Source organism: Gavia stellata, chromosome 1, assembly GCF_030936135.1.
Source record: "Gavia stellata isolate bGavSte3 chromosome 1, bGavSte3.hap2, whole genome shotgun sequence".
Taxonomy (NCBI): Eukaryota; Metazoa; Chordata; class Aves; order Gaviiformes; family Gaviidae; genus Gavia; species Gavia stellata.
In genome coordinates, this window is record NC_082594.1 from 125549567 (window position 1) to 125563474 (window position 13908).

The window sequence follows — 13908 nt, forward strand, 5'->3', positions numbered from 1 at the left end:
TGCATAGTCTCTGTGTTGGCTCTCAGATCATGGGTGACTTATATTCCGCATAGTACAAGTGTAGGTGGGGTGCTTCTGTGCCACGGAACACATGAGAATGAAGAAGTGCTGCGGGCTCCCCATACCGGGCATCTGCGCTCAGCTGCACTGGGTCTGAATAGGCACAAATCTGTTCGTTTCCCTGCAATGGCATCTGGTTTGTGTTAGCACAAGTGAAAGGTGGTTCAGGTTCAGTAAGGTGTCCTAAGCAGGTTGAAAGGCTCTCTTTTCCAGAATGGCTTTTGGAAAGTCAAAGCAGGCTTGCTCAAGTTTTTGAAGCTAGCGAACTTTTGCAAGGCAGGCTCGTCGTCACCTTGTTCTGTGCTGAGGAATTTGGGCTGGAACCTTATCAGCTTTGGACCAATGTCTTCCCACACAAAGATTACCCAAACATTAGAAGTGGATGCTGCAACTTAGAAAAAAACTTAGATAAAAACTAAGTTCAGTTCCTAGCTTTGCTAACTAGCTGTCCTAGGACTTCACAGGAACCACTCTTTCTCTGCCTCAGTTCTGCTTTTTGGGTTTTTTTTGGTCCACATCCCATTTCTGCCTTCCCCCAAGATACATTCTGTTTCCCACCCACGCCTTTCCTCATCTGAGAATTACTTAACTTTCTGAAGAGGAGTCCTGTGAAATGTATCCTACACAGATGCACTGCTAGGGTGGAGCTGGGAACAGAGCATGGGTGGAAGGAAGTGGCTGGGACAGGGATGAGGGAGAAAGGTGGCATATGGGACAATATGACACTGCAGCTCCAATGGACAAGAGAGCAGAACTGCTCCTTTCTGTGGCACTGTGGATCTAAATCAGCTTAAGCTGATCTTGCACCGTCCTCTCAGAGGCATCCATGAGCCCGTGGTGTGCACAAAGAATTGAGAGCAGCCTAAGAAGTAGAGATAAAGTCATGTGGGAGATGGGTGTCCATCTAGAGCAGGTGTTCCCAGAGGTTATTCTTCTATGCCTAATTATAGTGCCTGTCCTTTTCCATCAACTCCCTGGTGTGAGTGCCTTCTCCTCTGGCGCTCTCCTGTTTGGAGCTCTCTTGACTTCCTTTGCCAGTCTACCAGTGTCAGCTAACAAGCTTCTCCAGCTTCCCTAGGCCTCTTGATTTCTCTTTCCCACTGTTATTTACACATCTCAGCAACTGGCTCTCACAGAGACTCCCTAATCACTGTCAATGGTCTCTGAGAATGACAGAGGGTTTCCTCATGTGCAAATTAATAAGCTAGTGTAAGTAAAATCAAGAAAGAACAAGGCTACAGCAATGCAAAACCTATTATTCTTTTATTGGACAAGTGTAGTTTTAAGGCTCACACTTGAGGGTGTGCTAATAAATATGTTAAAAATGCTTGGAACATGGAAACTGGCTGGCTGACACCACTGTTTCCTGTGAAGCTTTACAACCTTAAATTGGTACATGGGTCATCATGGCCCTTGAGATAGCACTGCTGAAGCCACTGCTAAGTTTACCATTGACTTCGTAAGCTAAGAAACTGAGCCTTAAATTCTGGTTGGTTCAAGAGCAAAAATCCTTCCTCAGATCTTCCCGGAAGGCATCAATAGTCTTTCTTGTTGAAATACAGCTGCACAAGTGCTGTGCAGTCTTGAAACATGGTCAGCTTATCCTTTACAGGGAATGAGATCTGCAAGTTGGAGGAACTGAGGTCACCTAAGTCATTAGCTTTATCTGTCTATTCTAAGCCAAGAGTATATTACCAAAGGCAAATGGATGTTGTACAGGCACCCATAGTAGAAACGCAATCCGCTTGAAAAGTAGACTCCTGATAAGTGCCGTATAGATATTTACTGAGAGTGCGAGTGGCCTGACCTACTCCTGGGTTTGCCCAGAGCAGACCTCCTGGCTAGTTATGTCATTAGAGACTTTTAAGACAATATAAAAGAGATTCACAGTAAAGCTGGGTTAGGCTTCTGTTTTTATTGATGGATCTACTGTAATTTTAGTCAGCTGTCGACGTCTTCCAGTGTTGTGAATACCTGGAATTCCCCCGTGCAGGCAGACCTTTGTTGCAGTGGAGTTACACTGAGGGCTGTAACAGGTAATGCCAGCTGCAGTACGTCAGAGACCTGATGCCGCTTTCAGCACGCTTGCAGCTACTAAAGGCTGAGAAGCTGGTAGGGATTACTGAGTTGGTTCCAAGTACAAAGTAAAGACAGGGAAGTCTAGTGGATGTCGGAAAGCTTATAGTATGTTTCCACCTCATTCCGAGTGATTGTGCTGGGAAGCAATTTATACGAAGTTGCTATGTGAAAGAAAGTTGTATGTGTTCAGAATAGCTATATGTATATATAAAAAAGGTAACTGCATATGCCGTAGACTTGTGTATCATAAACATGTATGTCATAAGCAATTTTAGTTGGGGGATGCAACTGCCAGTGCAGCTTGAAGGAATCCTCCAAAATTGCTGTTGCAAGCACATGGGCTGGCAATTTATTTAATAGCTTCAGAGGGAAAGAGTTGTATCTTCAGCAGACAGCTGATGAGTCTTGGTACTTCTTTTGTGAGCCTAACTGCCCTTCTGCTGTAATCAATGACCCTCATCCCACCCTCTCTGTCCCCAAGCTTTCCAAATTGGGTACACTTGATGTTTTTAAACATTTTGAAATGGGCAGTCATATTCTGTCATCCTGCAGACAATGAATTTCCACTGACGATCCCTGCATGGAAGAGAGACAAGAGAGAGATATTAGTGAGCCAGAACTGCAGAGCATAAGACTATGCAAGTAAGAATAACTTTACACCAGGTATTGTGGCAACAAAAACATCTGTCTGCTATTAGCTGTCTTTCCTCTTGAGTGCATTGTGTTTTTATGGGCTGGAAGGAGATTAAATATGTCTGATAGTTATAATTCCTTCACACTCCCTTACAAGGTAAGAAAATCAGCTCTCTGAATAATTAGGTCTCTGAGTACCCTTCAGAAGACAATGACTCTTGATGGTGATCAATCCTAAATTGACTTTAAATCAGTGACCAAGAGGAAAAGGATGGTTCTGTCAAAAGTTATTGTCATGTGATGTATTGCTCAGGATGTGTACAAAGTAAAATACGTGGGTGTTTTTCAAGCTATTTCTAAGTGGGGAGTGATCCACACAGCAGAATTCATTCTTTTTTTCTTTCCACTACTAGGTCTTCTAGTCAGCGTCCTTTATTAAAGATGTGAAGGAATCAGTAATGAGAGAAATTAAATTCACTTCTCATCCTTGATCTCCACAAGTCACATGTAAGGCAGAGTAACATTTATGAGTGTAAGGGAGAGTTCATGCTCTTTCTGGTTTGTGGATAATTGGATGCCTGTATTCTCTCTCAGGAGAGTGATACAATACCTACTAACAATTTTTAGTCTTAGTAACAGAATTCAATAGTGGAGGCCAGTGATTTAGTGTCCAATAGCTGCAAAAGTCTGCAAATTCCACCTTAGCTTATTGTGTGTTAAATTTTCCCTTGACAAAAAGGCATGAGTTCAGAGGATCAAATACTGTCCTGCTGTGGAGCAAATGTTCAATTTAGGCTGCTTGGTACTGGATAAGAGGAGTTTAGATCTAAAGTACAGTCCTTGCAGGTGGCAGCCATCATTTAAATTGGTAATGGGTCGTACTCCGAGAGGTTTCTGCAAGTTTGGATTCTGCTAATAGTTATCTCCCAAACCTGAGGCTTGGGACAGGTAATGCTGCTGGAGTGGTTCAGCAGGAGCTTGCTTTACAAGACCCCTGCACAGTCCTGGTTTTCTGGTGGCCAGCTCCAAACAGTGAGGAAATTGGTGCAGAACCTGCTGCCTCTTAGGGATGTGCTGAGACACTTGAGCCCAGATTTTGGTATTAACTGCTCTTATATGGTTTCATTGACTGGGTGACTCTATCCTGGAATGAGACTAATTTGACTCTTAAGCTCTGTGTAGGTATAAAGCGTCTCATTTCAGCTTTCATTAACTGAGGTTTTATAATTGGAAATTTACTATGCTACTTCACCAGTTTATGCTGAGTGTCATTTAGAACTGGGTCTGTCTCATACCCATCAGCAAGTCTGCATTTAGTCATATAGTGTGTATTTTTGGTTTTCTTTAGGCCTTTCCTAGATGGTTTTTAATTGTAATTGCCTGATAAAAGTGTTACCAAAGGTTAATGAAATGCAAGATTCATTTTTCGGTTTATTTTAGGAAGTCCTCATTTGGACTATGTCCATGCTCTTCAAAGGCAGTTATTACTCTTTTGGTCACTGAGCTACTCAGAGAGACCAAAATAAAAAAGAGGACTCATATGTGGATTAATGGGATTATATGGGCCAAAATTAAGGTCTGCTAAACTAGAACTCGCTGTCATAGAGACTTTTAGCTCAGAAGTTGAGGTCAAGTAATTTTTCTAAAAAGGGATATTGTAAAGCTAAAAGTCAAGTTCTTTAAAATAAATGTATTTTAGTTACCTGAATTAATAACATGCTTTAAAATATTAGAACAGAATTATTTCTGAAGTTGTAGTTTAAGCTTGAACTTGCAGACACTTTAGCATATATGCACGTGGTTGATGGCCAATAGGTTTATGCATTTAGTGTCTTAGTTTATCTCTTTTTATATTACTTGTGTTTGAAGTTAAGCATATACGTCCAACTTTTCAGGATGCAGGCAATTACTTTGTACCATTAGTGCTGTGTGTTTAATTCAATAGTTATCAGCCCGTTTCAATTTGTAGATCCCTTACAAGTTTTCCTGTGGGGGTGCAGATCCCATCAGGAATTGCCCTATGTGCAATACTCTAGAATATATATGAACTTGCCTTTGCAGATCCTTAACACCCCTAAATTGCTAATTTCATGCATTTTCCTTGGCTTGGGGAGTCAATATTGAATTGTCACTTTTACTCTCCAGCTGCCATGTGCTGTCAGATTTGAATTTTTAATGCTGTAGGGAAAATACTTTTTATCTCCAAATATTGCTGCACAATCTGTTTCCGATTCAGTTAAAAAAATTCTATGAATTCCTATCCATATTGAGTTTGACAAAAACCTCTTTCTTTGGTCAATGAAACTTATTAGTAATCTAAAATACCCTATAATTTAGCTCAACTGAGCTCAGTAGGTATCCAGCTTGTCCAGGCATTTCAAATATACTTACTGCTGTGGTATCTGGATGTTGATCTATCATTCAGTGATGATGTCTGAGCAGTTAAGAAATTACCGGCTATTCAGATCACCCAAATAAATGGAACAGAGAACAGTTTTGTAAAAGAAATGAGATTATGACAGTCTACATGTGCTATTTTTGTACTACGCAGCAAAAGGCAGTGGCACCTACCAAGCACGCCTGGTAATGCCCACCTCCCTGTCCAAGCTACTTGCTGCAGGTTGGGCTGTGAATGCTCCAGGGGTGCTCTCTGGACTCGAGAGATCGATCCAACCAGACCACAGCCCCATAACAAGGCTTCACAAGGGAGCCATGCCATCATCAGTTGGCATGTTTGAGAGCTCAGGCTGAAGCTATTTTGAATTCTTTTTTTTTTTTTAAAATTTTGGAAGCTATTTTGCCAAGGGTTTACAACGTGCTTGTCTATGTGGGCAGTTTCAGTTGTTTACAGCCTGTTTCACATATTCCATGTCCATCTCCGAAACCTGACTGTATCAGTCTAACAAAAGATACTGCCTTTCCCTGCAAATGTTCCCTTACTTGTGTCCATATGATCCTGTCTGCATTAGCGTTATCGCCACGCTCCCAAATGTGCTCCCAGAGGTACTTCAAGCCCCTGCTAATTCTTTCCAGCTGCTTTTGTCTTGCTTTATAGACAATTGTTTTCTCCTTTTGACCCGTATAAAATGGGACTGAAAAATGTAAATATTAACCACTTCTAAAATCTGTTCTCCACAGATGAGCACTTAAAGCCTCTGATGATGAACAGCAACTCCTTCATTCATTCCTGATACACAGGCATGGAAACTCACAGAGAGTGATTACAGAAGAGGAGGTGGGAATACCACCTTTCTAAACTTTCTACAGCTTTTGCCAGAGGCATCACGTCCTCTCTCAAATATCCGTACATCAGCAGTGACCCCATTGATGCAATGTCTTAGGGAGTAGGAAGGGAGGATATGATTTCTGCAAGTTTATTCAAAGTCTAAAAATACCTGTTTGAAGTAAGTAGGAAAGCTTAAACTAAAATACCTTCAAAGGCTTTTTTTGCGCCTCTTGTTAGCTCAAGAACATTGGCTGTCATGCGCTAAATAGTATGGATGCAAGTTTAACGTGCTTGAAAATGAAAAGCACTCTGAAAATCTACAGCATGTTTACACAGACAAGCTGCATGTGTGTGTGCTGCTGGCAGGCTGGGACTGAGAATAGGTTTTTTTGCTCCTATGCTGCTTCAGCCAGCTGCAAAGAACCATTTAGGATGACAAACTTGCCGACTTTTGTGAGTATACCACTCAGGAGAGTTACTGCGTGAGTCTGAATTATGAACTGGCGTAGCAGGAATTTTTTTCGCTTCTTACATGAGGCAACACAAGTTGGTTTTAGTCATTCTGGAAGCTGGTGGCCAGAAAGCTCATTAGCACAGAAAAGTTTCCTAGATTGCAATCCATAAAATGTTTTCTTTATAGTTTTCACCTGCTGCTATTGCAAGTTCATCTGTGGTGTCACAGCAGTGGTAGGACAAACGTGTTGGTGACTTCTTCCCTTTCCAGGTACTGTGGTCCCATAACCTGTGAAGATGTGAATTCCCGCTGTACATCCCCATGACGCTGCCTCCACTGCTGGCCAGTCCCCCCACTGCCACCCCTGAAGGCTGTGTTAAGCCTTCAGCAGTCACAGACAGAAATCTGCTCAGAGGCATCGGTTACCTCAACTGCTCTGTTTTCCAGGCTTGTCCTTGTGATTCCTGACTTTACCCTGATCCACATCCGACGGAGGCTGGAATTCAGCTGCAAAGGAGCACACTGTCTGCATTATCTCCCCTACAGTCTGCCAGGGCTGTGAGGAACAAGGATTAAGAATAGCACTGGGGAATATTAAAGAGAAAATACCCAGAACAGGGATGTCCCTTGCAACCTTGTGAATTCTTTATCCAAAGGGATAAATAGATACCTTTGAGTCAATTAACTGTGAAAGTTACGCTTCCGCTTGTAGGAATAATTTGTAGACATGGCTTCCATTTCCTAATAAACAGGGTAATGACTTTTAGCCAGAAAATTACAGTTATGGACCTGCAGCAGTCTTACAGTGAGTTATCATTTCTGGAAAGGTCGTCTTATTTTAGGTAATCTTTTGACTGATGGGATCCCTAGTGAAGTCTGGCAAGCTGAGAGCGTCGTGGTGACAAAAGCACCTCGGCTCCTTTGAGTGTTATTAGAGACAGCTTGAAATGTTAGTGTGTTTAAACTCCTCTTTCGCGCTTCTCTCCCCACTTCTCCTGTAGCCGGTCTTGGCAACAGTAGGCCAGTGCAGCACACCTTGCCTTGCTGTCTGTGCTGTGTTTGACAGCAAATGCTTTAATATACTGGGCTGAGGTGTCTGATAAAAAAACATCAGCAAAGGAATAACTCACAGTTAAGGTATTAGAGGTCAACTCAAGAGGAAAGAATCAAGATCCAACTACAACTTCACTTGCCATCGGGCCTCACAGGGCCTGCTCAAGTAATCACCAGGACTGATCAAGAAAAGGTAGTGAACTCATTTTCTGGAAAGGGATCAATGTGCACTGCTTTGCCTTAATTCCCGGTGTGGCCTCAGATCTGTTAGAATTGTGTTGCAATGGATTGGGCAGTTTACACCATTCAGATTGCAGTTTGTGTGGTCTTATCTTTGTGTGCTGGCAGATTCCCCACTTCTCTGCAAAGAGAAGTGGGCCAAAACAAGTCCTTCATCCCCTGAAAGGACAGGGTTTTCCAGGCTGAGATTTTACTGGGTTAGGTAAAAGATGCTTTGACTAGAGGGAGGTGAGAAGCAATACTGAAGATCTGTTAAGCTTTGCGGAATTCAGATGTAGTCAAGCTTACTGTTGCTATATTTTTCACTACTCAGATGGACATGGCAAATGATCCCCGTATGCATGAAGATGCCCTTTTCCTGATATACCACCCTGGACAATTAGCCACATGCACAGTGAACTTTGGTCCTCAGAAGCACTAGCCTGATGCTGAGTACCACAGCAGATGATGTGTAGCCACATACTGTTTGGGGAAAATAGAAAAGGAAAACTTTTTTTTAATTTATTTTTAATTTCTAGTAAAACAGATGAAAAGCAAACCTGTCCACAGCCGAGAAAGTTGTGGTTGCCCCACGGATGTAATGGTCATAAGTGTACATCATCATGTCCATATCTTCTCCATAGTGTCCTGGATATTCTGTTGTTAACCTTTACATTAAGGAAAAAGAAGATAAAATAATTTACCATCTTACAGAAAAGCCCAGTTGACTAAATGCAATGCAAATAGTAGATTTTTCCTGTTTCTTTGGAAGTTCTTGTTTCTTAATAGCACCACAAGATCCAGTCTGACCTATAAGGCAACATTTCTTTTCTACGCAGCTAATTCATGCTGCTATTTGAATAAATTTCAGTAAGTTTAGAACTGTTAGGAGCAGGTTGGAGTATTGTATGTATATACATCTGCAGCTCTGGGATAAAAGGAGCCTGAACAAGAATGTAAAGCTTATCTACTACTTATGTCTTTATTGCAGGGATTTGCTCCGGCCTCTTGTCAGTCTGTTTGGTTTGCTGCTGTAGAGTGCTGTAAATGTTGCCAAGTCAAATAGCTACAAGCATTTATCCGTTTATGAATTATATTAAATTAATGTAGCAATTAATCCATTCCTTTTTGTTCTTTCCACTTTCTGCCTAGTTTATAATGTAAATATATTGGCCTGGACAGTATTTGTGCAGTGTATTTTATCTAAGAAGCTCAAAGTGCTTCTGCAGTTATTAATCAAATTATGGTTACTGCTTCCCTGGGAAATAGGCAAGTAATACTGTACTTGGTTTTGCAGATAATGAACAGATGCAGGAAGGGGCTGGGACCTTGACCAGTACTTTATGTCAACATTACGTTAGAAATCAAGAATGGAAACCTGGCACTTAGTCTTCCCCTGGATTACACCATTTCATGTGGGAGTTGCTAGTGGAGTTGTGTCAGCTTCACTCTGAAGCTGCACAGGGAAGAATCAGGTTCCCTGTAATTTCCCCATGGAAATGAACGGCTCAACTCCTATTGAGACTAACAGGGTTATGATGCCATTACAGAAGTCCTGCCAACCATTTTTCTGACTTAATTCAGCCCAGCAGTAGTACTTGAATGATGCTCGAAGGTGATCCTAGCACACCCCAACCAAGCACTCATGTCCATGTTTATATTTTGTTAAATCGGTGGGATTTGAGCACAAGCTTAAATATTTTACTCACTAGGAATATAGTTATTGGGATGGTTTTAAGTTTTTAAACTGGGATGCTTTGGGGGTATTTGCAACCCAAACCAGTAACTGTTGGAGTACTCAGAAACTGAAAGTTTACCTGAAAACTGAGGGACTCTGGAATATTAGGCTGCTTCCTCCTAGAGCCACTTGCTATAACAAAAAAATCCCCTGAAATTGCTACCACTCTCTGTATATTTTAAATGTATTTTTGATCACTTTGTTTACTCCATTCTTATGCTGTTTACGTCTTCTTTAGAAAGCAGATGTGAATTAATTCCAGGTCATTTTCAGCTTTTGAAAATGAAAGAAAAACATCATTCAGTTGGAATAGCATTCCTAATAAATCATTGTTCCTTAACAGATGAAAAATGGGACCGAGTGTGAAACTCAAGCATGGCCTTAAAAGATCCCTAAGTCTCAACACTCAACTTCTTTGAACGTATCTTGTTCTTGTGCCTCCTATCCTTTAGCCATGGCCATCATCAAACAAATTACTAGTGTAGCACAAGAACACCCGTGTCCAAGTGGTTTTGGGAGGCAGAAGATCAGGCCTGGTCACAGTGTCCGTTGTCAGAGTTCTGACCAAGGGCCCATGGATTCGCAGAGCCTTCACAGTGCTGCCCTGTTGATAAGAAATGAACAGCAGCATTTCACAGGTCATGCAGACAGCTACTGCAAACCAGGAGAAATAGAAGAAACCACATACACTGGCAGTTGTTAGGACGGATAAATAGGCAGACTCATCAGTATGCTCTGCAAGTGGGAAAATTAGAGCCACGGTTTTCAGTCCAGCTCCCATGGAAGTCTGAAATGAGACCACTGTGGATTTTAAGGGAACTGGCTCTGACCCAGACAAAGAGAATAAACACAAATATTACAAAAAGCTGTTTCTCATGGCTTCTCACCAGTTAGCTGGTAGTTTTTCCTAGACCAAAGATAATCACCTGAATGTGTTTCTGTCAAACCACAGCAAACCTAATTTATCTGTTACTTTGACTGAAGGCGGATGTTATCATTTTTTCTTTCAGGACATGTCCCCTTGTGCTCCCAAATATATATTTATTTGTCAGTGTCAGACAGTTTGCAGTTCAGATTTGAATGCTTTTTTACCTAGACAATCTATGGCTTGAATCTCTAATACACCTTTATGGCCCCATAAAAGAACCTTAACCTGAACATACGCTGGTCCCTCGGTACAGCCAACTTGCTGAAAGCCCTCCAGTTTGCAAAGAGCTGCTTTTGGGGCCCTGCACTCCATGCCCAGAGCTGTAATGAGAGCAAGAGTATACTTCACAAAGCCTGACCTCTGCTACCTGGTCTGTATTTTATCCATTTTCTTTACACAGAAATCAAGGCCTTGAGGAGGACTTTTTTGCATGCCTGAGTCTCCCATCAGTGAAGCCATGGATCCGAATCCGGGAACTTGAGAGTATTTCTATGCTAGTAAATTAAACAACACCAGAGAACGTTTTTGGGCACTATAACGCCATTGCCTAGACGTGTAAATTGGTAGAACAATCCCTGGGACAGTTTTGGCCCAGACCAACTAGCACAGTCTCAGCAGATACATCAAAGACAATTTGTGGGTTAGAGAGTGGTAGATACCATTCCTAACAGGCAGAATGTGGACACCCTGCTTTGGAGGCTAAGAAAGTTTAATAGCGTGCCTGCTTTCTCTGCTAGAGGAGAGTCTGCGTATTTAGTTTACTAATTTGTAGCCTGAGTGTTTGATAGTGCATCTTCAAAGATTCCTAGGTCACAGCAGGTTTTAAAACAGGTGGCATGAAGACCAGCTGTGGACCAGGATTTCATTTTGTATTCCCCCATCAATTCCAGGTTTTGGGGCTTTTTTGGCCATTATTATGAGAAAACACTAAGGCGTGTGTTTATATATGTTCCACCAGCTGTGTTTCATAACATCTGTTTGGCATTCCGCAAGGAAAATGTTCTGTAATCTTGACCAGCACTATGTGCTGGGCAGACAAGACTGTGCAAAACACAAGGTTAAAAAGCTGCTTTCAGCTCTGCTCAGAGACAGAACTGAGAGTCAGTTCTTTGAACTTGTTTCATGAGCCTTTCAGTTGAAAAGTAAACCTGATGACAAGCTCCTGAATTACTGTGAAGGGTCTCACAAACCTTTCGCAGCAGCCAGCAGTGTTATTCTGAAGTGAATGGATGCAGTAGGAAGCCTCCATTTAGCTTCCCTCTCTTTTCTTTCTGCCTGCTGTCATCTCCCCCTCCCTTTTTACCAACTTCTCCACATTACTGTTCAGCCTCTCATGGCTCATCTGCTAAGAAATGTTCCAAAAGCAAATATATGCAATTACCAAAAATAAATGATATGGGGACTTGAGCAGCTCTGAAGTTTGTCATGTTACATAGACAGATGCCTACTGACTCCTTTTGTTCTGGAGAGAAAAATTGTAAGTAGTGCTATGACAGCAATGTTCAAGTTCACTTGGGTCTGTGTGGTTTGTCTGCCTAATTCAGTTCTCTTTGATGTTTGCTGTACTCATTTATGAAACTGTTCCCTTAAACCCATGCATCTCAAGGTTGTCTGGGTTGTGCTGTATCCTTTAGAAGGAAATGCAATTGGTTGTCCATATAGCAGGGCTCTGTGGTGCTACCCAGCCCTTCTCTATTATCCCCATTTTTGGAACCCTGGGGCTACGTCGCACAAAACGTATCTGCACTGAGCGATGCTCTAGTGTTTAATGCATAGGGATATTCAGTACGTGGTTTCCTCATTATAGAGGGGAGAAAGATCATTTAGCTCAGCCATTAAGGGTCTTCTCAAAGTGGTCTACCTGGCACAGGACAGTGGTTCCCTCAGCAATTGTGGTAGCTTGGTGTGTAACCTTATTATCAAGTGCTTAACTGAAAATATTAAGTGTTTTACTCTCTAAAGCGTATCAACTGCATATCAACTGTGAACCACCTACCAGGGCCCTACAGACAGGTAATTTATTTAGAGGCGTGGTAGTATTTGTGAACCACGTGTGGCAATGTACGGTTTATACCTGCAAGGAGTCATGAAACAAGTGAGAGACGCTTTTTGCCCTAGTTGGTTGGGGTTTGCCTGCCCACGGGAGTCTGGACTCCCAAGGAATCCAAGTCCAAGGGCAAGACCCATTTGGGAAGAGCCATCCACAGCAACCAGCATGAGGGCCCTGTGAGCACTTCTGGCGTTGACCTCTTAGCAAAGAAAACTGGGTTAGGGGAGCAGTGATAAGCTTGGGAATTGCCAAGTGCTGAGACAAAATTGCTGCTGCCGTTTTGGGGTGATCTAAGGCCTCTAGGACCAAGCTGCAGTGCTTGTGGTGTCTGAGAGGGTATACGAGGGAAAGCCCTAGAAGAGAGGCTTGCAAAGCAGCTGTGAGAAGACCTGTGTTACACTCATCATGGCACCTAGGCAGTAAGTAATTGGGTGCCAAACAAACCCTGAGGAGGCAGAGGATCTGTGTGGGGGCTGGCAGGGTGCATTTAGTGGGATTGTTACAGATATGCACATAGCTGTTAAGTTTGGGGAAGGACTCGTAGGGGAGAAAATAGTAATGTGAGACCTTTAGCAAGTGGTAGTCTTTTCAATCCATATGACCTATTTGCAAGAATTAATACAGAAAACAGAGGCATTCTAGTTCGGCTTTGCAAATACACTTCAGGTTAGCATCAGGTGTATGATGTTTGGCCACAAGAGACTTGGAGCACTAGTGGCATTGTCGAGAGAGGAGAAAGCAGGTAATTCTATGTTAAAGACTGGGAAAGAAAAGGTTGTGAGAAGGGATGTAAGTGGTTTGGCATGTGTGGGGGAGAGCAGGAAAACCTGACAGAAAAAGGTATTTTCATAATGGGGTTTTTAGCTGGTATAGAGTTGATGTGGGATGGTTTGTCTTCTGACTGCTTTGCATCGCCCCACCCGTCCCCACATTTTTCTAATGTGCTTTACTATAATCCTATAACTCTTGCTTAGGGCAGGAAACGTATTGAAAAAAGGCATTAAATCTTTAACAGGATTACCATTGTTATTATTTTAGTCTGAAAGTAGTAATGTTGCTTATTTTCCATGGTGAAGAATTACTATGTTAGAGATTAATAGAAAACACAGTTACTCATTTAGCATTGAGATGAATGTTTTGTACTAATCTACAGTGATCCCTAGCACTCTTTTAATGATTGACTTCAGAAATAGTTATCATGAGTCTTATTTTTTACCGATAAGAAGATCGAGTCACACCAATGGCCTTATTAGTATTGTACAGCCCGCCCCTTAGAGAAGTAAATGAGAAATGTGGGTATGTCTTGCCTTCAGATATCAAGCAGACAAAAGAAATTAGTCTTTTAAAATATCAAAGTCAGTGGCCGTGCTCATGGTTTCCTGCTCCAACTGCTGAATATACTTATTCCCTGCTAGTAAGTACGTTGTTTCGGAGTGCCTTACACTTTTCACTTCTTGTGCAACTACAG

General features: G+C 42.0%; 1 protein-coding gene across 1 annotated transcript in view; it reads right to left on the reverse strand.

Annotated features, from left to right (window-relative positions):
• Window positions 1-1304: 1304 nt before the first annotated feature.
• DPT (dermatopontin) overlaps window positions 1305-13908 on the reverse strand; it is a 29050-nt gene continuing 16446 nt past the window's right edge. The window contains exons 3-4 of the mRNA XM_059820702.1: window positions 8285-8392; window positions 1305-2715 (exon numbers count right to left, since the gene is read on the reverse strand). Of these exons, the coding sequence (XP_059676685.1) occupies window positions 2649-2715; window positions 8285-8392 (175 nt within the window). The 3' untranslated portion in view covers window positions 1305-2648. The remainder of the gene's footprint in view (window positions 2716-8284; window positions 8393-13908) is intronic.